The sequence below is a fragment of the Orbicella franksi genome, chromosome 3, assembly GCF_964199315.1.
Source record: "Orbicella franksi chromosome 3, jaOrbFran1.1, whole genome shotgun sequence".
NCBI classification, from domain to species: domain Eukaryota; kingdom Metazoa; phylum Cnidaria; class Anthozoa; order Scleractinia; family Merulinidae; genus Orbicella; species Orbicella franksi.
This window is the reverse complement of record NC_138147.1, coordinates 10,754,928-10,777,222: the sequence shown is the minus strand read 5'-3', so window position 1 is coordinate 10,777,222 and position 22,295 is coordinate 10,754,928. Positions and strand designations below refer to the sequence as shown.

Sequence of the window (22,295 nt, the reverse complement as noted above, 5' to 3'; positions counted from 1 at the left end):
TAGTAATGTAAATTTACTGCAAGTCTAGCCTGATCTGTGACACAACATACTTTAATTCTGGCATCAAACCTCTCCTTATGGACACGTCCATACATGGACCACTGAGCTATTAAATTTTATCAACTAAAAGTCGATGAAGGTAAAGTAACGGTAATGGCGAGTTTCTGAAGCTGATTTCTCGAAATTAGCCCTTGAAGTGCCTATGAAATGAAAAAATGATTGCTGCTTATTTAAAAGGCTTTTTAAATTACAGAAGATTGGCATTTTCCTTCTTGGAATATCTTTTTCCGTTTTCGATCGTGTTATTGACATTTTTGTGTTATGCAAATTAGGAAAGATGATAGTGGAAATTTAAAAACACGGGCAGCTGGGATAATAAGTCCCTTCAACAAATCCCCTCTGGCTAGGAAAAATCCCTTTAGGTATTTTTATGTGAGAGGCAAAAAATTCTGTCTGTATCTCTGCTTATGAAAAAAACCAAAACCCGTTGTAAAACATTGATAGTTAGCTAAATAACTAGCTCAGTAAAACCACAAACAGCTCGATTTGGCTGATTCAAAACCTAACAAGAAGATCTGTTAGATCTTATAACCGCGCTTTTAAAATTTAACTGTTTGCTTAGCACTACCGTCGGAACGGAGTGCACATTCCAAAGTAGTCATTGATGATTCTTTTCTTACTGTAGACATCACATCACTTGATCAACACAAACTGTATTATTGCGCCATCAGTGGTAGCCATTGACAAATCTCCGATGACCTAATGGTCTTAATCTTTGTAGAACTTTCTTCGGGATATGTATGGGCATGAACGATATAAATGACACGATAATAACACTATTAACAACAGCTTTCTTTCTTAAAAGTCATGATTAAATTCAATTGGTGTTTTCCACGAGTAAAGGGCTAGTAAAGTAGTCACACAAGTCATATAATTTAATAATAAAACTCTATCCCGACCGATGTATCGATTTTGGTCACTCCAGTGACCACAGATTGAAAACATGACAGAAAATTGGCGTTACTTTCGATTCTCACCAAATTTGGACAGTGGGATGATCTCATCATTAGCCAATTATAGGCCATCTTTCAGCTCTTTTCGTCATATCCCCCCCACGGGAGAATTTTGTCAAGTTAGCTTATTTAGTATGCAAGCCAACGTACTGGCGGTCACTGTCGACGAAATGTTTATTTGCTCAAAAATTGCGGCCAAATCTTTCGGAGATAGAAGTCAAGACATTTGTAAGGATACAGAAAGTAATTTGGGACCAGTTGCTGGCTTCTAAGACTGAATTTATCCAGAAGTAAGCTGTATTTTCGTTTTCGTGCCGAAAGCCACGCGATGAATTAATATTATCGGCTTTTTCTGCTGTCTTGTTCTGTTTTTTCTCTTGGTCTTTTTTGTAGTCCGCCGAGGCCAGTCTTTCGTCTAAATCAGTTGAAAAAAGTTCGAAAAAGATTTTCCCATTCAAGTTTAAGCTCTCAGCCGATAATTCTGGAGTTTTTTGGCCGAAACGTCAGCTTTGTTGTGTTCGTGTTTTTCGGTTGCTATGGGCGACCATGGCTTCCTTTGTTAGGTCAAGTCTAGGGAGTGAGGTCACAAAAAATTCTAATTAATTCTGGTTTTGTTCGATTTCTATGAAATTTTAACACGATAAAGCTGGATTGTTAAGGAATAGATTTACCGCCTGCCAATGTGTGGTAGTTGTTAACGCTTAAGTGATATATCGCTTCGAAATCAGGGTTTCGAAGAGATTTTTTTGCAACGTGTGGGTTCGGCGTGATTTTGTAATCGGAGGTTTTTGTTGACCCCGAAGGAAAAAATATCCGAAAAGGTCATTTCATCGATGATTCAAACGAATATAAATATGTATATGTTCCGAGCGAAATTTCTGCTGAAAAAATATAATTTTTGACGAACGCTGGGTTTTTAATTTTTTTCCCGCGAAAGTCAGTATCGGAGATGAGATTTATTAATGTTTCAACAGCTTTTGGCGAGTAAACATCACAGGTTGCGTGACTCAAAATTTGGCCGAGTGAAAGCTTGGCTCTGGTCGCATACAAGACGGAAAAAAAACCACGGGTAAACCATGAACCGCGCTCGGCCCATGGCCGCGCGGTTAAAAAAACAAAACACGAATATTTAGATGTGAATAGACTTGAAATCTTAGCGGAGGGGGAGTCCCCGAGAGTTGTCCCTTTTGTGATGTCACTGAGGGGGTTTTCCCTTCGTGTATGCGCTGTCATTGGTCCTTTCGTTAGCCATAAATATGGCGGGCAGACGCAGTTGTTATCGGTACTTGTTTGTTTCTTTCATCTTGAAGACTACCGAAACTGAAATAAGACGCCATGATCTGTGAACGTAATAGCGAGAGGGAAGTTTTGTTCTCGTTTGGCTTAATCACCGACATCCAGTATGCTGACATAAACGATCGGCAAAACTATTCAAAGACAAAATGGCGACGATATCGAAACGCTTTGGTTTGCCTCCAAGAAGCAGTCGCACAGTGGAAAGAAGAGAAGTTTCCGCCAGCATTCATAGTGCAGCTGGGAGATGTTATTGATGGCTTTAATTCACATGCGAGTAATAACAAAAGAAATTTTTCAAAAGAAGCTCTCGACACCGTGTTGAACGAATTCTCAAAGCTTCCTCATGGAACACCTGTGTTTCATAACTTAGGAAACCACGAGCTTTACAATTTCTCTCGCGAGGACCTTGCAAGATCAGTTCTTCATCCCTTCAACAGCTGTGCGAGTGCCTCATACCTTAGCATGCATCAAAGCCATCCAGTAATCAGCAAAGGAGGAACCAAACCATTTTATTTCTCGTTCACACCACATCCCAAATTTTGTTTTGTTTACTTGGATAGCTACGACGTAAGCATACTTGGTGAAGATGAGAGTAGCCCTCGGTTCAAGCAAGGCATTGAAATGTTACGCAGGCACAACAAGAACGACGATCTACAGAGCCCTGATGGTCTTTGTGGACTGGAAAGGCGTTTTGTCAGATTCAATGGTGCAATAGGCATGGAACAGCTGCTATGGCTTCAAAGTACTCTGAGGAAGGCAGAGGAACAAGGCCAAAAAGTCGTGATATTCAGTCACGTCCCAATCTACCCAAAAATGGTAGACAGCATGACAACATTATGGAACTATGAGGATGTCCTTGAAGTGTTGTGGCAGTTTCGCTGTGTCGTTGCCTGTTTTCACGGCCACACTCATGAATATGGCTATGGAGTGGATAAAAAAGGCATTCATCACTATGTTTTTGATGCTGTCATTGAAGCGCCACTAGATTCCAATGCTTTTGCCACACTGCACGTCAAAGATGATTCTATTGTCATTGAAGGTTTTGGTATTGTAGAAAATCAAGTGTTGAAATTTGCTCAGTGAGATTGGTACCATCTAACTAACATGCGGTAGCCATTGGTACAGTGTAAGGGATAGCTGAAGGCTTTTGTCTTGCGACCTGTAATTAGTAAGGATAGGCAAGGAAAGGAGTGGGCGAAGGGGGCAGGGTGGTATTCACATATGTTGTCTATATACATGTAGGTGTGTGCTGCAGGATAGGGCATAACTTTTGAGGTTCCCAATCCTTAAATAGGGTATTATTTTTGTCTCTGTTGGCATTGTGGTACCAAAGTTGTATCAGCAAAAATTCCAGGCGTAAATGCCCAGCTAAACAAAAAACAAATTCTCTGCTTGATGCTCAACCTTAAGCTGAACCATTCATGCCAATCTCAGGTCTTGCTTTTCCATTGAACAGGGTGTCACTTTTCAGGTTTGTGCCTTAAATAGCGTATCAATTTGTGTTTGCTTCATCCTTAAATAGGGTCAGGGATTACCAATAAGACCTTGTGCGGGACACACTTATCTGAAATTTATGAGTACCCCCGCCCCCCTCCTGGGTAAAGGAGATTGTTTGTGGAAGGGCTATTAATGGTGCCTAGGACAAAGTTGCCTCACCCGAACTGTTCACCAGTACTTATGTTCCTGGGCAGAGAGAGGCACTGCCAGGGTTTAGTGCTTGACACAACACAGTGACCCTTGCCTTTGTAAGAACCCAGACTGTGGCAGAGCTCCCTGCACTAACCACCTGGGTTTTAAGTAATTACAGATGGTGCCAGAAGCTGAGCCTGGCAGCTACTTTGTCATTGGTAATGACAGAACCATAGATATGCTCATATGCAATGTACGCCAGTGGAAAGAAATTTTGTAGTGCTGATATTTGGCGTGGTAGTTTAGGCAAATTGAGCGTACATGTATGGTTTGTGGTAGACCTTATTATGAAAGAGTCCGATCTGTTTAGCAGTCGTGTATCATGAATGATGTGTATCATGAATGATGTCTGCTGTAAAAGCTGAATAGAAGCTCTCTTCATTTCAGAAAGAAAAGCAAAACTGAATGTTAGGTTAAATTGTCAAAATAATTGTCGAATCAAGATCCGTTGTGTCCCAATCTAAAACCATTGAGTGATGAGTGGTGTGTTAGTTGTAGTGTGCACGAAGTAGTCATTTCGTGGGATGCAGTTGCCTAATGGTTATTGCATTTTATGCTGGCTTGCAACTGGGTCACTGTATAGTGTTGTTCTTGGGCAGGACACTTTACTCTTGGAAGCCTCCCTTCACACAGGATTTAATCAGCAGTTCAGATGATTGTTCAGGTAATCTGCTGAAAATGCTGGGGAGGAACCCATTGAGTGAGTAACATGTTCAACGATATGATACTACTTCTTGGCTTCTTGTTACTTTCGAATTACACTATATATTATATACTGGTATCTACACTTGTAAATTGAACGACGCAATTTGATAGCCAGAATCGTCTTTCTTATTTATTTTGGAAATATTCAGAAATGTTCAATTAATATATGTACCTAACTTAACAAACATGTATTTAGCAGTGTGGTGCTAATTTGGGACATTGTACTGAAAAATATGGAATAGACTTTGAAAATGGAGTTGAACTTTGCGCAACAAAATTTTTGCTGTAAATAGGAAGGCACTAAAGTTACACACCTTTTCAGTGTAAAAGTGTTAATTTGTGCTGTTGCAGTTGTGGCTTATGAAGTCAAATGACAGGTAAAAATATCCTTACTCAAAAATGAACTTCCTGTTGTGATCAACTATAGTGATAGACAGTAGAGGATCCAGACCTTGAGCTAAGGGGGCGGGGGGGGGGGGGGAGGGGGAGGACCGGTATTTTTTTTGCTTGCCCAGCTGGCTTTTCTTCCTTCTGCGATTTTTATTTTTTTGTGTAATTAAATTTATTTTCAGATTTCAGTGACCGGAAGGGGTAAAATGAGAACTTGGATGTGCTGTTTTTTGACTGGGAAAATGGGATCTGGGTCACTGGGAATCACAAATAAAAACATTGAATGGGACTGAGATTTGTGGAAATAATAGGCTGGGCAATAAGATCTGGGCAAAATTTGGAGTCAGAAGTCCTGGACCACCAATTGGTGAAGTTACAACTAGATCCCATTGACTAAATATTTATCATCCGATCTTTAAATTCCATATCAAATCGGACTTTGCACAGTGAAATTTACTCCTCTCTTCACACTTTTACCGTCAACCTTTTAATAAACCAGGGATGCGACGATTTTCTTTCAACGTGATTCTACTTAATGCTGTGCAAACGGTGTGTCAATCAAAAAGAAAATTAACACATTCAGCAAATTTTTGGTGGGTTAAACGCTATTCAGTAGCCTTACCTCTACTATTGAGTCAATAGATATAGAACATGTTGATCTATAGTAACCTGCAATAGTTCTGCGTTTTCGTACAATGGTATTCTTCTTAAGTCTCAGGCCCCATCAACACTCGTTTGAAAATGCATATTTTGTTTTCAGTGAAAACACAAACATTTGAGAACGCTCTCCACAATCGCAGGAGATCTTTGAAAACAGAGTCCTAATGCGTTACTGTGGACAGCAAAACCGCTGACGGTATTTACGTGCATGCACATCCACAACTAACAAATAACACACTTTTTCAAATCAGAGGGGCTGAGTTGTTCGGGTGTACGTTTTTGAGACACGCAGAGTGTTTGAGTTTTTGAAGTGTAAGTTTTAGAGATGCCCAGAGGGTTTAAGTTTTTCAGGTCTCAGTTATTGAGATCACACCCAGAGTGTTGGGTTTTCAGATATGAGTTTTCGAGACACCCAGAGGGTCTGAGTTTTACAGGTCTCAGTTATCAAGATCACACCCAGAGGGTCAGTTTTTCAGGTCTGAGTTTTCAAGACACCCAGAGGGTCTGAGTTTTTCAAGTCTGAGTTTTCAAGACACCCAGAGGGTCTGAGATTTTAGGGTCTGAGGTTTGAGATGGCCAGTCAGGGTCCGAGATTTTAAGTTTGGGTTCTCAAGACACCCAGAGGGTCTGAGTTTTTCAAGTCTGAGTTTTCGACATTAGTCATTACACCCAATGGGTCTGACATTTTCAGGTCTGAGTTTTCAAGACACACCAAGGGTCTAAGTATTGACGGTCTGAGTTTTCGAAACACCCAGAGGATCTGAGTTTTTCAGGTCTGAGTTTTTGAGACACCTAGAGGGTTTGAGTTTTGCAAGTGTCCATTCCTCACAAATAAAGGAGCAGTTCATATGACAATATGTCGATAGAATAGGTTAACTCTGTACAAATATATCTTACCATATTCGCAAAAACATGCCTACAGACAGCTCAAAGTCACAGTCCCAGCGGCTAGAAGTGGTCTGGCTCTCCCCTGGCTAGAATGCACATGGCATGGGCCTTTATGCAAGGGTACCATGGCAACAGCAGGGTGCCATGTCAACAGAGAACCCTCACATAAGGTTCAACAACTGGGCAAAAGGCCCAGTCACACAGTCAATATCAAGGTTATCTGGCACTGAAAACTCAAAGTCTAGCTAAGTGAAGGTGTCAGTAAATGATACCCTCCCCCCTGCTTTTGACAGCTGACCGCCAGCAACCACCAGCAGATAGGCCAGTGCCTGGGCCATCTCCCCAGCCCGCCTACCCTGGGTTTAGAGCCGCTGGCTAGGCCTGGGTTCGCCCGAACCCAGCTGCAGGCAGAAACCTAGCGGGCATGTTTTTACGAAATCGCTCAGATGTGTTTTATGATAATTTAATGAAAGTTAAATTATTCGCTTTGTTTGACGTGAATCCTTTGTCGTTAATTTGTATTTTCACCCAGTACCACGCGATCATACCCCGGTAGAGTGGAGGCGATTGTTTAAGGGACGGTTTCACAGCTCGACGCATGCGCAAGCTTCAACGTTAATCATTCGTAATTAAAATTTAGAAACGTTCTTTGGTTAAAATAGTTTTGAGAAAATTGAGCTTTCGATTGCCAGTCTGCAATCTTTGACAAATAGTGAATAAAAAGCCCGATCGTTGAAATATATACGGTAAAAAGTGTGAAGTAGAAAAAATTACAATAAGAACAAAAAGATGCTTGCGAGGAAATGAAATGCAAATATGGGGTTCATAAAATAATAGAATATTGTCTGGATAATGATTCAAAGTCTTCCTCACGCGAAAATTTCCCTTGTCAATTACATGGACGTTATTTAAGTCAATAGAGTGGGTAAATGACTACCGGTGATATTACAAAATATTTACAGTTGCTTGTTGTGAACAGTTAGAGCTTCATTTCCCCGCACCTCGTAGTCTGAATTTCAGCCTAGGCCTAGCTGGTCCTAGCTACAAAAATCCGGATCCAGATTGTTTGGAGATTTTTAGACGCTGAAAGATTTTTAGAAAGTCTGGAGATTTTTTAGAAGAATTTAGCAAGTTCAAGGAATTTTAGAGTTTTTAGAGCCAAAAAAGTCTGTAAGATGCGTTAAAAATCTTTAGAGATTTTTTATATGCGCATTTAGGAACCCAATTCGTTTGTAAAGCTATATATATAAGAGCGACGAGAGGCTTCAGTTAAGGCTTCGTGCACCACGGTTTCACCATTCACTTAACCTTAAGTTTATTTTAATCATCGATGGGATTTTTTGACGCATTCTCGAGCTAGATTTGCTGGAAAATGTTTTGATATTTCGTTAAAAGTTTTAGATTTTTAGAAAAAGAAATGAGATTTTTAGAACTTTTTTGGAGATTTTTTAGAACTTTTTTGGAGATTATCCGAATAGATTTTAGGCGATTTTCCGGGATTATTGTAGCTAGGCCTATTAATTTCAGCCGTCTCTTCTCCTTGGGGGTCGTGCCTTCAAGGGAGAAGAGACGGCTGAAATTCAGACTACGCACCTCGATGCCGGCGGGAAAATATTTCTATCATAAAGCGGAACACACGGGGGAAGACGAGGGAAAAGCGAGGGAACCCAGAAAGATCTGTATGAGGGAACACAAAGGCAACTCCGTCTGCAAAGAGCTAAAGCAAAGGAGAACCCACAGTAAATGCACGAACGTCTTATTTTGGGACTGACAACTTTCAGGGCCTTTGATCATCCGATATTGACTATTCGTGAAGGACAAAAATCTCACTTTAGAATGCTTGTGGCTTCGTGCCTGCTTAAGAGGTTTACATAACACAAGTTGCCTGCATGTCACAGAGATGCAAAACATTAATTAAAATTCATAGCAACATGATAGAGTCCCTTCTGAAACCTCCCATTTTTGTGCACCGTTATTTGCACACAGTTTCCATGTTGAAAGAGTCCTTCGGCTGATACTGGGTGTACATGTTCTTCGACAACGTACGTGATCCACATCTGAAATAAAACGTGTGTGAAAATTTTCAGATTTCGTTGAATGCAGTCTGAACAAACAGGTAAGCAAATATATGCAAATACTCTCTTGCCGTGCTTGTTCACAACTGTACTTTAAATCAAACAAGGAGAACGTAATTTGAACTTTCAGTCGATGGTGTTTTGATGATTGCAAGGCTGAAACTGGATAGATATCATCGGACTTCAATTCAATCCTAAAATATTACACTTCTTATCTTTGTTCGTGAAAAGAAATGATAACAACAACAATAACAACTCTAGATCAAACTCCCAAATTCACAAGGTTATAATTATTTCTTTTATTAATCGCAAAAGGGGTATGGTATGGTGAAGAAGTTGGTAATCGCAAAAATCAAGGCTAATGAAAGAAGGAAACCCTTTTTAAATTAAGAAGTCCAGTTCCTAAGTGATGAAATTCTTATAGCTTGTATGGATCACGTTTCCTCTTACGTAGCGCCGGATTAGAGTTGTGTTAAATATTCGTCCAGCTCTGGTTCTTAACGAAAGTCAAATTCAATCTTTTTTTGCGATACGCTGCAAGAATACTTTTATTATCCGTTTTTGATTTCTCGGCAACTGAATACTATTTCGTATTTTCAGTTTTTGTACGTAGAAGTTTAATTGTAAGTAGTTTCAGCACTGTTTTGTTGTGTGTTAATAAAAAGAAAAAAGTAGGTCAAGCGATACTAAAAATCAGACAACTGCAAAAAAAAAAAAGAACAAAAAAAAGAAAAAAAAAAAGAAAAAAAAGCTGGGTACTGTACGCTGACTTTAAGGGATGGCAATCCATACCATGGGGAGCCTAGACCTAACGCTATTTCTACCAAGTTCACTGTTATACCGTATTAGAGGAAAGTCACCCAAAGGGCTTACAGTGTTATGAACCAAGTACCAGCCATCGAAAATTAAAGATTAAACAAAGGAGAAGCAATCATTGTGTGCTATTAAACAGTAACTACGCGCTCAAGAAGTCTGAAACGTTTTGCTATCATTTTTTTTTTTGTCACAAGTCTATCTCTTAATTTTCAACTACTGACTCATGCCGTACAGTGCTTCATCGGGTTATGGTGCTCACTGGAGGTTTGAATATCACGAAGGACGTTTAAGAGTTACTAGGGGCGAGGCCGAGGGCGGCTCAAGGATCTTGAGTGAGACATTGGATTATGATACACGCTTACGTAGGCCAAGTGTGATGGCTCTGCTTTGCTAGCTATGTTGCAATTCCATTTCAGTGAAGTGAAATGAACCGATGTCATTCAACCTAGCCCTTGAATGTGATTCAGTGTTTTAAATCGCTTTGCCACAACACTTATGTTTTTATAGAGCGGATCGCGCAACATTTATGTAATCTCCGTTTAATTTCTTAGCTTTGGAAGCAGGACTCATGCCGGTATCCCTGGGGAATCAATAGATTCCGCAACGTTTGATGGAAATGGCAATGTCTTAGCACATGTGTATCTTCCAAGTGATGGACGAATCCATTTCGACGAAGACGAGAAGTGGTCTTTTTCAGGACGCAAGGGTGGGTGGTGGTTGTGGACTTACACGGATTCCCAGTCAGTGGTCTGGGTTGCTACTCATGGGACCGGGCACGCGTTAGGCCTGGGGAACTCTAATGTCGGCGGCATCGTCATGTGGCCCACAGCCAGCCTTGGGAATCCTTCATTGCACTCTGATGACATCGCTGGGATAAGAGCCCTGTACTCGTGTAAGTAATTATGCTCCTAACATGCACGGTGAATGAGTCTCGGTGACTTTATATATCAAACGTCTCTGCAAAATGTGTTCATTTATGAGTATCCGAACACTCTGACGAGCAAACTGATAAGTGTTATCATAATTATTTTAAACCACTTGCGTTAAAAAAAAACAAACAAAACAAAAAACAAAAACAAATTCTCTGAGCATAACCATAATCAATTATTTGTTTGTGAAAATTTTCCTTTCACTTCACGGTAAAGGAAAAGCACTGCTTGGATTATGAAATATGATTTTGGTCGATTTTGGTCTTTGTTTCTGTCACTATACGGTGTACATTTATAAACACTTCGATTGTAATTTTTTTTACGGCTATAACTTTATTATAATAAAAATTTATTTCCTTTGGGAGCCTAAAGCCCCAGCTTAAGGTGGCTCAACACAGTTTCTGATACCTGTGTTTCATTCACCATTTTCTCTGAAATCCTTGATCCTTTGGTCGTCAAAAATAGCGGCAGGCAAGTTAACAACACAAACTTTGGTTTTTTGATAGTTAAGCTGACGTATGCGCCGTTGCCATGGCAGCATGACTACATACAAAAAGGCCTTTAAAATCGGTTTTGTTTATGTGCAGAAAATCTCGTCATTAGATTTTCTTTATAATTTGCGCGCAACAAGTTTGTAACGATACTTCCAAGTTAACACTATTTTAATAATAATTTAACAGAGAGAGCTTTAATTATCCCTTGTTGAAGGTTCACTGGAATATCTAGAATTTGCTTTGTTAAAGTTCAATTTTTTTTCAATACTCCAGTTACTTACTTCGTAAAGTATTTTCGGGCCAAATCTCGTGAAATTCTAATAAGTGGTTCTCGAGAAATAGGCCTATTTCCGAGAGTGCAATTTTTCATTCAATCGCAATTTTTTTATTTACTACGCATGCGCTGCATTTAACTGGGTTCTTTCGATAACAAAGAAAAAGCTGAGAATTGCTCGGTTCTTTGCATCGTTACCTTTTCTAACATACCTTTGTAATAAAAGACTAAAGCCACCAATACACTGCGTTCAATTATAGAGAAAAATAGCACAGATAGTGAGTAAATAAAATGATCGCTCTATTGACGGCATGTTTGTTTTTTGCAACCCTTGTGCGCGCGCTGAGTTGCATCAGTAAAAGCGCGCGAAAACTGTGTTCGGCCACCTTGACGATCCCAACATTTCAACACAGCATATCGCAACATTGTTTGGCACAGAATGTTGCGTGCGTTTAGGCACCCTGTTGGGACGTGTTGCGACATCTTGCGACATGTTGGGTGTTGTTGGCTCAAATTTAAGAAAGGTCAAATTTTTCATGCAACATTTGTGGATGTTGCATGATGTTATAGCCGCGCACGTGCAAAAATGAAATAGAAAAATGGTACATCTCATGTTTATTACTCTCCTACCTTCGTATGTTGCCCCTATGTATTCGTAGTAACCAACGTATTTGATATAACCGGTAGATTACCGTATGTGTCTGTATGTACTCGTATGTTACTCGTATGTACACTTGGAAAAAAGAGTCACACTTGTAGAAACGCGTCACACTTGGAACAATGGGTCAAGCTTGGAAAAAGGAGGGTAAAACTTGGAAAAAGAGTGACACTTCGAAAAATGGGTCACACTTGGAAAAATGGGTCACACTTGAAAAAAAGGTCACACTTGGCAAAAAAAGGGTCAGTCTTGGAAAAATGGGTTACACTTGCAAAAAAGGGTCACGTTTGTAAGAATGCATCACACTTCGAAAAATGGGTCACACTTGAAAAAAAGGTCACACTTGGCAAAAAAGCGTCAGTCTTGGAAAAATGGGTTACACTTGGAAAAAAGGGTCACGTTTGTAATAATGCATCACACTTGGAAAAATGGGTCAAGCTTGGAAAAAAGGGGGTCACACTTGTAAAAATGATTAACACTTATAAAAATGCGTCAGATCACGCTTGAAAAAAAACGAGGGCAAACTTGGAAAAAAGGGCCAAACTTGGAAAAATGGGTCACACTTGGAAAAATAGGTCACATGTTGAAAAATCATGTCACACTTGGAAAAATGGGTCACACTTGAAACAATGGGTAATACTTGGAAAAATAACAATACGAAAAATAAAAAATAACAATACGAAACAGACCAAGTTTGTTTCTCTTTATATATTTTATATATAAACCAAGTTTCTATTAAGAATGGTGATGAGAAAAAATGAGAAAAAAAAAAACCCTCTCCAATTTGGGACTTTTAAAAGTCTGCGAATAATCGGAAGAAGTTATCAGGCCATGGAATCGTATTAAGGGGGCGACTGGAGGGGGTATTTTTGAGTGGGTTTTGCTCCCGGAACTTGGGGCATTTTCAAGGGTTTGGGGCCTTTGGTTATTATTGTTAGATATTTGGGTCGGAGACTGTTTTTCTTTTTTGGGAGGAGGGTGGGGGGGATGGGGGGTGGGGAGTGCGCTAGGAGGGGTGGGGGTGAGGGGGAAAGAGGTAAGTAGTTCCGGAACGGGGAACGTCCGCGAAACAAGGCTAAATATCATCACGCTATAATTATGTCTTTGACAAAAACGTAGGTTGTCTGCTCAGGAAAAAGATACAGAGTTGATGACTATTAGGGGGTGGGGAAGAGGGGAATTGAAGAAACGCTGCCATTCCCTAGGGGATAATGTCTGTATGTATTATTTTCTCACTGGAATAGACTTTGGCTGATAAAATTTTCTAGGGAAATAATTTTTGCGAATAGTGGAAAAATATCGCAAAAATTAGAACCCGAAAAAACTCTTGCCACACGGTAATTTCCCATTATTACCTCATTAGGAAATATTAGTGATACAATTTTATATATTTACTTGCATTTTGAGTATGGATGTGGGAGACCGCTCTCAAAGCGGTAGATGGATCGAATTATACACCCACCTTTGTTGTATACCAAAGAATCTTCAATTTGGGAGCACTTGGTCGACTCAAAACACGAAAGAACAGTTCATCGCTTTAGTAGTCATTTTGTTCACAATGGTCAGACAAATGTCGCCCCTTCCACGAAATAACCTGGTCAGCGGATTTATCACCAAAAAATAGTTTACGACCTATCGACTGACTGACCGAGTGAATTATTTCTTCCCCAACTGACGGCTACTCATTCTAGCCACGCTAACACTCATTTAAAGTAAAAATGTCAAACATGTAGACAATAATGTAACGTGAAGTGCTTGATTCTCAAGTAACTGAGTAAATAGGACCAATATTTGGAAAGCACCCTGTAAGAATGCGCGTTCTAAAAGCAGTTCTTTTCCAAACTCGATAGAAACTCCGAACTACTAGTTAGCTAGCTTCAGTGATGGACCCGCCTGGATAACTAGAATTTTACGCATGTTGCTAGGATTTTTCGCTTCATTGACAGTGCTACAACTTAGACATATTACATGGACACAGAGAACTATTTTCCCTCTAATTTTCTTTATTGTCCTTCTCTGGTACACAGAATGATAAAAATAATAATATTAATAATAATTTAAAAGAAAAAACTGATCTGATAAAATCATCTAAAATCTGCTCTCAATCGAACATGAGCATTCGTCCGTTTTCTTTAATTCAAGAAGTAAAACATATTCACCACTTATACTATATCTAAAATGGAGGACAAAGCCATCTAACTTGAAGAACTGGATTTATCCTTGGGAAACATTATTTTCACAAACTGAGCAATCACTACAAAAAATATACCCTGCTGCAACTCAATAACATTTCTGGCTTGTTTGCACCTTAATGATTTCAGCTGCTACGTTAAATTAACCCACAAGATATAGTTATCGTAAATAAGTGAATAGAATTCAAGACACATCTCGCAACAGTCAGCTCTCGGGTCCTTGTCAATTCCTAATCAATGTTGCCTGTTCATGACAATTGATTTTTTTTTTTCAGCCTTTGCAGAGCATCTTTATTTTCTCGCGCCGATTTTCACACGTTTTCCTTAGCTGTCACAACTTCATCCGGGTTACTTTCTATCGTAAACAGAAATAGTCAAATCACTGCCTTCTCTAGTCATGCAAATCTCACATACAATTGTCAACTATTCCCGATTGATTTTCGCCTAACGGCATATCATTGAGTCAAGCAAACATCAGAACAAAGGAAATAGTCGAGTCATTTTTCAATTTTTAGGTTAATTAGGAATTTCACCCAACTTGAACAAAGAGGGATGTATGGATACCAAAGAGCCGAATTTTTTTTTTTTGCCAGTATCACGGAGAAAAAGCGTTAAAAGAAAATGCTGCCGCGGTCTTTACAAAATCCTAGCCTACTCTGATTATAAATCATAGCGGTTAGCCCCACATACACACGAATCTCCAAGTCTCCCTCTACTACTTCAAAACTGTCTAGTGTTTCCTGGTTTGGATCAGCTTCGCGAGCTTCAGTTATGGCCTGAATAAGAGCTTTGCTGAACAAGCTGTGCTGAGAGTGATCTGGTGGCGAGTCCAAGAACGTGCTTTGCACGTGACTGGTGTATGACAGGTACGGCATGTCAGCTGACCATGGGTTCCACGCCTGAAAGAAGCCGGGTTCTTGATGGGAGAGGAAAAGTCGGATGCCCGGCTGTTTGCTGTGCGGGCTGTTTTCCGCATAACCAGTAATCCTACAAAGGAGAGAAAATTGGCCGTGAATGCTGGAAGGCTTTGCCCTCCACACTAAGCTATCGAATTTTTATAAGCTCGTTGGTCAGTGAACTAGAAGCGAACAAATTTACTACATAAAATTTCTTTCGATTTGAAAACTGGTGAAAAGTGCGCGACAGAGAGCGATGTTACTTACCGCTTCCAGACTGGAACCCATGTCACGTGACCAGAGGAAGTGAAGACTGAGCAGTGCAGTCGATGACAAGAAGTTGACATTTGTGTGGTTTATTTAGTTGATTTAATTACAATAAGGACATCTAAAAGAACTATTAAATTATATGTACATAAACTTAACAACTTCACTCTACTACCACTCTCTTACATTAAATATCTTATAAATATCAAGCGCCTTGAGATACTCCTCTTAATATAAACGTTCTAATTTGCACTCAATGGAAACGAAGTGCACGCGTTTGTAATTTTCTCAGGCTTAAAAGAGTAATCGCAGAAAGCTCGCACATTTTACAACCTCGCGATATTTGAAATTCTTTCAAATCGCACTCGCCTGGAGGCTCGGAGAATTTGGAGAGAACCTTAATACACTGTAGTGTAAGTCCTACGTTGCACTCGCAATCAATCATACGATTATCTATGCATATCTCAATTTAGCACTTTTCAATTAATTTATGCAAATCTAGTGCCAAGCTGTTAAGTTGCCAGGATTATGTAAATTTTACATCCAGTGAACTTCCAGGAAGAACTGAATATTATTAACTTAACTGAGAGCTAGAGACCCTCCTAAAAACGACTCTTTCAAGTAAAAACATCAGCCGATTGTTCATTATTTTATACTCTCAACTGTAATTGATGGCAATGCCAAAGCTGGTTAACATATTTTGCAGATCCAGAGAATCTTCCCCCTGCCCAGAGAAGGGATTGGAATTTCCTGGGGGGGGGGGGGGGAGGGGTGGGAGTTCTGTAAGACCAAAAGATTTTAAGAAAAATGTATGTAGCTTAAATGAAATTTCCAGAGGGGCGGGTCTTAGAAAGATTCCCTACTGTGGGGGAGGTGTAGATATTTTCTGGAACTACACATTCTTTATTTACCACCTGGCAAGGTTCTATATTAATAATCACAGCAGTCATATAAACTTGCTTATGACAACTGACAAATTCTAACTACATGCCTGCTGAAAAATTCAGCCAGCAGAGAATTTGTCTTCTAAATCTAAATCTAAATATTATTTCATCGGCAACATCTACAGGACATTACGCAACTACAAGGGAAATGCAAAATGCGAAATGCAAAAGCAATACAATGTGAAAGCAACTGCCTTTTTGACCTTACGAAAACTAAATAGTCCTTACTGACTTTAGGCAAGAACACACCCTAAAATCCAAACTTTCCTCGGTCGCGATTGAACCCCCAGATGCTATAGTTATGAACTATCGGTGAAATCCCACAATACACTTCGATCATTATGGGCTCATTCTGAACAATCTCCAGGGACTCTTGTGCCACCCCTTCTTGTAGTGCATTATGACAATCAGTGATGGCAGAGATAAGAGATTCCTGGAACGGGTCGAGCTGCATGTGCTCAGGTAGTTCACTCATGACATCGTTGCCTCTGTGCCAACAGAACGTGACAAAGGGGATAGCACGTGACCATGGATTCCAGTTCTGGAGAAATGTGGGTATTGTGTTTTTGCCAAAGTGGAGGCGTAGACCAGTTTGGAAGTGTCGTGGACTGAAAAGACAGGGGGTAACTTCCTTAGCCTTTGCATGGTATTTGGAAACCAGCCCTACCATATTTATGTCCAAGTATAGGCTCGAAAGCATGGGACAAGAAAATTCAGAATGAAAGCAGTCTGGTCCATACGGTCAAAGTTGTCACTTGACCTTTAAGCAAAGTGTAACCAGCTGATAAATGACCCCCTGACATTTCTTCACTTTCACTGGTACCCTCACACCGTACAGGGTGCAAAAAAGTGATGTTCAAGCTTGGTTGCCCTATGATGTACAGTACATGAACTAGCTCCCCTTCCCTCCACCTCAAATGGTCCCCCAAAACAATCCTTATAGGCATTATCTGCTAACAGTACATTGTAATTCAGTCTGCAATTTGAATGCACCTGTTAAGCCTTCATAACTGCTAAATCCACAAGCCCTATGTTATCGCACACCACTGTTTTTTTGCATGCGTCAGTACGCTGCTTATGCATATGCTTGGGTGCTGGTAGCCTGCAATGCAGGCATATTTGGGCAAGCAAGCACATTCATTTTGATAAGATGAGTGCCATCTTGGATTTGCACTCACAACAGATGAAAAGGTGTCCTAGGGAGTTGGGGTGAGGCTAAAAGGGGAAGAGGGAGGGGGAGGGGAAGGAAATATTTTCCCCTCCTTCTGCCTCTACCCCCTCCCCGTCCACTTTTCCTGAGACAAAATAGTGGTGAATCAACTCGATCTTGAGCTAACAATGATAACTTGTGAACTCATGGAAAACGCCTGCAATGCAGGCTAGTGTCCTGGTGAAAACCAACCTCAACACAAACCTGATCATGCCTAAATTGGCATCATAATAAAAGTGTTAAGTAATTTAAATACTTGTATATTGTACTCACATCATCATGGTGTTCTTTGGATACACAAATCTGCCGACCTGAATCTTGTCACATTTTGTTAATGGGATCTTCCTCATCTCATCAACTTTCAAACCAATGAAATTGTACTTGACAAGGCAAAGAGTTTTCTTGGTAATAAGAACAATTCTTTCTTTTTCATGATCCCAGTGATCAATTCTGAGAAAGAAAGAAAAAAAGAAAGTTTGTGCATGTACTGGTCTACAAGTACAGTAATTCTAAACAACATAAATTAATAGTTAATAACAGTAGTTACAACATGTATAAATAGTCATTATTTCCCACACTGTTTCGATACCAGGACTGTAAATTCAGGTTTAAATGCACTTAGAGTTGGTGCCCTCTTGCCAGTTTCAAGGCTTTTGAAGCCTGACTAACTTTTAATCAGAAGCTCCTACTTTAACAAAACTGTATTATTTATATTAATCTACATGTAATAGAGAGCTTTCATTTTATCACAGAGCACAACTGGCATATATGATTGTAACAAATGAAAATATACAATGAGAGATACATTTGTAACGTTCTACATTTATTTAGTTAAAGTGATTAACATGAGAGATGTTAACACCTCAAGAGGGTCGCCAAAAAGTATCCATTGTCCCTAGTAACTGGTGTCCATATTAAGCAGGCTGATGCTAGAGAAACAATTCATGCATTTCTTTGGGACAAACACAACTGTGGGTAACACTTAAACAGGGATCTGTATTAACCTGGTGTCTGCACATGGGTTTGTTTTCCAATCAGAAGTGGACAGCAATCCCTTATATTTCAATTATATTTATATTTGCCATGTTTACTATGATCTAAATACATGTACATGTACAATGTAAGTAAAACTCTACTGCACTTCAATAAACAGGGCTAGCAAAAGACTTTAATTCCAGCTCACCCTTTGGACAGGCAGCTCCCAAATTTTGCTTGCCCTGGTCAAGTCTAAGTTAATTTGTTTTATTTAGTTTGCAGACAATTTGTCTGTGCCCTTGCCCATCAGGAAAGTGAGAATGAAAAGTTACTTGTCTGGCAGGAAAATCTAGTCTTGTTCCAGATGACCAGACTGCATTGTTTTTGAGTCCTATTCATTGAATGTTAATTCTAGGAAAACCTGAAGCTTTCCACTGAATATTGTCAGGGTTTCATTAAGGAAGTGAAATAGAGAGAATGTTGTACATGAAAGGACTGTGAATACTTTAAACTTACTCGCTCAACAGCCACGAGCTCAAGAGTTCTCCATCGCTCTCATCCAAAAGCAATTTGCATTCCTCCACAGCATTGGTAAAAGCTCCTTCCTGAAATATAATAATTAATAAATAAATTATCTTTAAAAACACAACAACGCTTTTCAGTTTTCGGAACACGTTTCGATGTTTCAAACATCATCATCAGCCATTATGAATGTACAGAAAAGATTTACAAAATGATCAGTGTATATACAGTGTATAACTACTGTACTCATATACAATGAACCTTTATGAATTAAAATATTTGTTAACTGTTAAACTTATTTAAACTAACCAATAGAATGAAACACAATCAAGACAAAAGAATCTAAAACTCCCTGTAAACAACAGTAGATAAATTTAGAAATGCAACAACAGATTAACATGCTCAACTTGTTTGTTGAGTTCAGGTTTCAACTGTTTACTATGAAAACTCTCTTTTATTTTAAGTTGAGAGTGCTGGCATGATTGAAAATCTTAAAACAAGAAATATCACACTTATCCCTACAACCTTTAGAAGCACTGAGATGTTTAAAAATGTAGGAATTTTTGTCCCAAAAGAGATGCTCATTAACACGTGTATTAAAATGCCTATTGGTTTCACCAATATAACGAGCTCCACAGCTTACACATGTAAACTGATAAACAACACCTGATTTAAGAGAATCAGGAACAAAATATTTATTACCTTCACTTTGGAAGGTAATAAAAGATCAGATACAGTGAATACCACAAACTACATGTATAAAATAGTCTGTTGTGGTAAAAATTCAGACAGGTTAGTGGCCATCAGTGGGTGATTTTCTGGGGCATGAAACGTTCTCGTGGACAATAGCTTATGCAAGAATTTCTTTTAACATCAAAAATCATGAATTTTCATTGGAAGTTGTCCAACCACCCCTCCCCTCCCCAAAATAATAATGATCCGTCCCTTAAAAAGAGTGAAATAATAGACAATAGTAAGAGCATCTGGAAGTAACAATATGAAGATCGAGTACAGTGAGTGTTAATAAAGTGCAAGAATTCACATGCAAACAGTAACAAATTCCAGCCAGCCAATCATGTTTATCTAACAAAACAAGATCATGTAAAATTTGGAAGAATCTCTTTTAAGGGCCTGTTTACAAGGAGGGAGGGTTTACAAGCAAAATTTTACAGGCAGGGTAACCTTACAACCCGGGACAACTTAATGCGTGGTTACACTCAAAGGGTCTGGAAACAATTAGAAAGTTAACCCGGCTAGGTGGGCTAACCCTACCTGGATTGTTTACAAGGGAAAAAGTTAACGCGCCTGCCAGGAAAACCCTAGCACGCAGATAGGGTAAATCACCTACCCGGATAACCCTAGCTACCTTGTAAACATGATGAAGAAAAAATGAGGAAATGTGTGAGTGCTAGCGTAACCTGCTTGCTAGCGTAACCAGCTTACTAGGGTAACCCTCTCTCCTTGTAAACAGGCCCTAAGAGAACAGAATGCAACCCTTATTTTCCCAGATGCTGTGCATGTACATGTAGGAACAGCCAAACATAAAACAAAGTAAAAAACAATTTCACCACGTTTGAACTATGAAAACTAATTTACAACTGTGCATGAGAAGACAGCTAAATACAATTGTAAGTGAAGAATGATCATCGCAGTAAATTTTCCAATTTAAGCAATTGGAAAGAAGAAGCCTGCAAAAATTAGGGCTTCAATGGGATTCGAACCCATGACCGCCGCGATATCGGTGCGATGCTCTACCAACTGAGCTATGAAGCCACACATTGGGAGCGAGGTCAATTAATTGAGTTCATATCTTCCCGTGAGGAGTGAAATGATGTGAAGTATATATGAAATAATTCATATTTGAACTGCAGTTGTAGATGAAAGTGAAGAATGATCATCGCAGTAAATTTACTACGATGATCATTCTTCACTTTCATCTACAACTGCAGTTCAAATATGAATTATTTCATATATACTTCACATTAAATACAATTGTACTTACAATTACAATGTGAATGAATTCTCAGAATTTCATGGTTGAAAAAAAACAAAACAAAACAGAAAAAACACAAATGTCCACGCACAGACTGCACAGGACACAGTGAGTGGATTAGTATAAAGATATACCGCACAATCCGTGAATAATTTTTATTTCTGATCTCTTCCTACGCAAGGATGACAAGATTGCCGTAAATAAATAATGACCTAGCTGCAAAACCCAATTAAATTTAACAAAAAAATATCTCAGAACTGACGAATAATTTCAGTTTCATAGCTTAAACTGTTACACATCCAAGCTTTAACAATGATACGCTGTAAGCCGTGAATAATTGTGATATCTACCAGACAGAAAGTGGAACAGAAAGTTCTGTGGTATGAAGTATAAACCAGCTGGCTTTCGCAAACAAGTATTAAAGCTTATCTTCCAAGTTGAGCATATTTAGCACGTACAAAAATAAAATTGACTTTCTCACCCTCAATGAAAAATACTTCTTGGCTTGCTCTTTCCTCATTTTTTCACCAAGCTCTTTCACTTGTTCCGCTGTGAGATCGCCTCGAAGGTTAGGCTGCGACTGAAACGGAGCATGTTTCACTTCCACATTCGGAACAGTCACCACTTCGTCGATTGGAATATTCGACATGTCTGACGCAGAACTGCTTCTATTACCACCTTCAGCTCCTTGAGCAGCCATTAACGTCGGAGAAGAAGGTTTATTTTCTTTTGTATTGAGGTCGTTCAACGAGCTCCCATCCGCCATTGCCCAACACAACAATAGCTCGTTCCCAGTCTTCCTCTCTAGCATTACAGATGATTTATTTTTAATCCTTACGTCATCTTTTTTGGGCAACGCGCGCCTTTTCAAAGAACTTTGATGTGCAATACATTAATTACATTTCTGTGCTATATTTTAAAATTCCTTTTCTGTATATTTTTCATTTTGCTTCTACATCATCCTTTTTTATATCTCTTCCTATTAATTTTCAGTGTAAGCCCACTAGCGTTCTATCACGAATGCCGTTCTCTGATTGGCTATGGGTAGCGTAGCATTGAGCGGTTGTTAAGAAACTTGCATCAGCTTCTTTGCGTTTTCGAAGTGTCTGTGAAGAGGACTTAGATAAAACTTTGAACGACTAGTAGATTTATACTAAAACAGGCTAAAACAATTAAATTATTGGCTCTCGATTTCTTTGCGTGATATAAATCTCGATCTCATAATCTAATTGTTTAATTATCATATGTGTTTAGTCCATGTATTCTTTTTATTGTTCTCTTTATTTTACATGCATTTTATTATTTTTTTTAATATTTGCTCGATATTTTTTTCGTTCTGAGTAGGCAACACGAACTAAAACAAACGTTTTTGTCGTATTTCCAGCTAGCTTGGTTTAGTTTCACTTCAA

At 39.2% G+C, this 22,295-nt stretch overlaps 2 protein-coding genes and 1 non-coding gene across 4 annotated transcripts; 1 reads left to right on the top strand and 2 right to left on the bottom strand.

Annotated features, from left to right (window-relative positions):
• Positions 1-582: 582 nt before the first annotated feature.
• Positions 583-5,159, top strand: LOC145481131 (manganese-dependent ADP-ribose/CDP-alcohol diphosphatase-like). Its single transcript, XM_081459525.1, has one exon. It carries the CDS (start codon positions 2,349-2,351, stop codon positions 3,390-3,392), a length of 1,044 nt encoding a protein of 347 aa, XP_081315651.1. The 5' UTR covers positions 583-2,348; the 3' UTR covers positions 3,393-5,159.
• An 8,748-nt stretch (positions 5,160-13,907) lies between these two features.
• On the bottom strand, positions 13,908-22,030 carry LOC145481130 (tumor protein p63-regulated gene 1-like protein). 2 transcript variants are annotated; one of them, XM_081459523.1, is made up of 4 exons: positions 21,368-21,854; positions 18,888-18,976; positions 17,670-17,846; positions 13,908-15,066 (listed from the first exon to the last, which is right to left on the bottom strand). In XM_081459523.1, the coding sequence occupies exons 1-4, from the start codon at positions 21,695-21,697 to the stop codon at positions 14,691-14,693; spliced, it is 972 nt and encodes a 323-aa protein (XP_081315649.1). In that variant the 5' UTR covers positions 21,698-21,854; the 3' UTR covers positions 13,908-14,690. The 2 variants fall into 2 exon arrangements, with proteins under 2 accessions (XP_081315649.1, XP_081315650.1); XM_081459524.1 differs by having other exon boundaries at positions 14,979-16,794; positions 21,368-22,030.
• Trnai-gau (transfer RNA isoleucine (anticodon GAU)) lies at positions 20,594-20,666 on the bottom strand. The gene has a single exon. It is a non-coding gene; the product is annotated as a tRNA-Ile (tRNA).
• Positions 22,031-22,295: the final 265 nt, after the last annotated feature.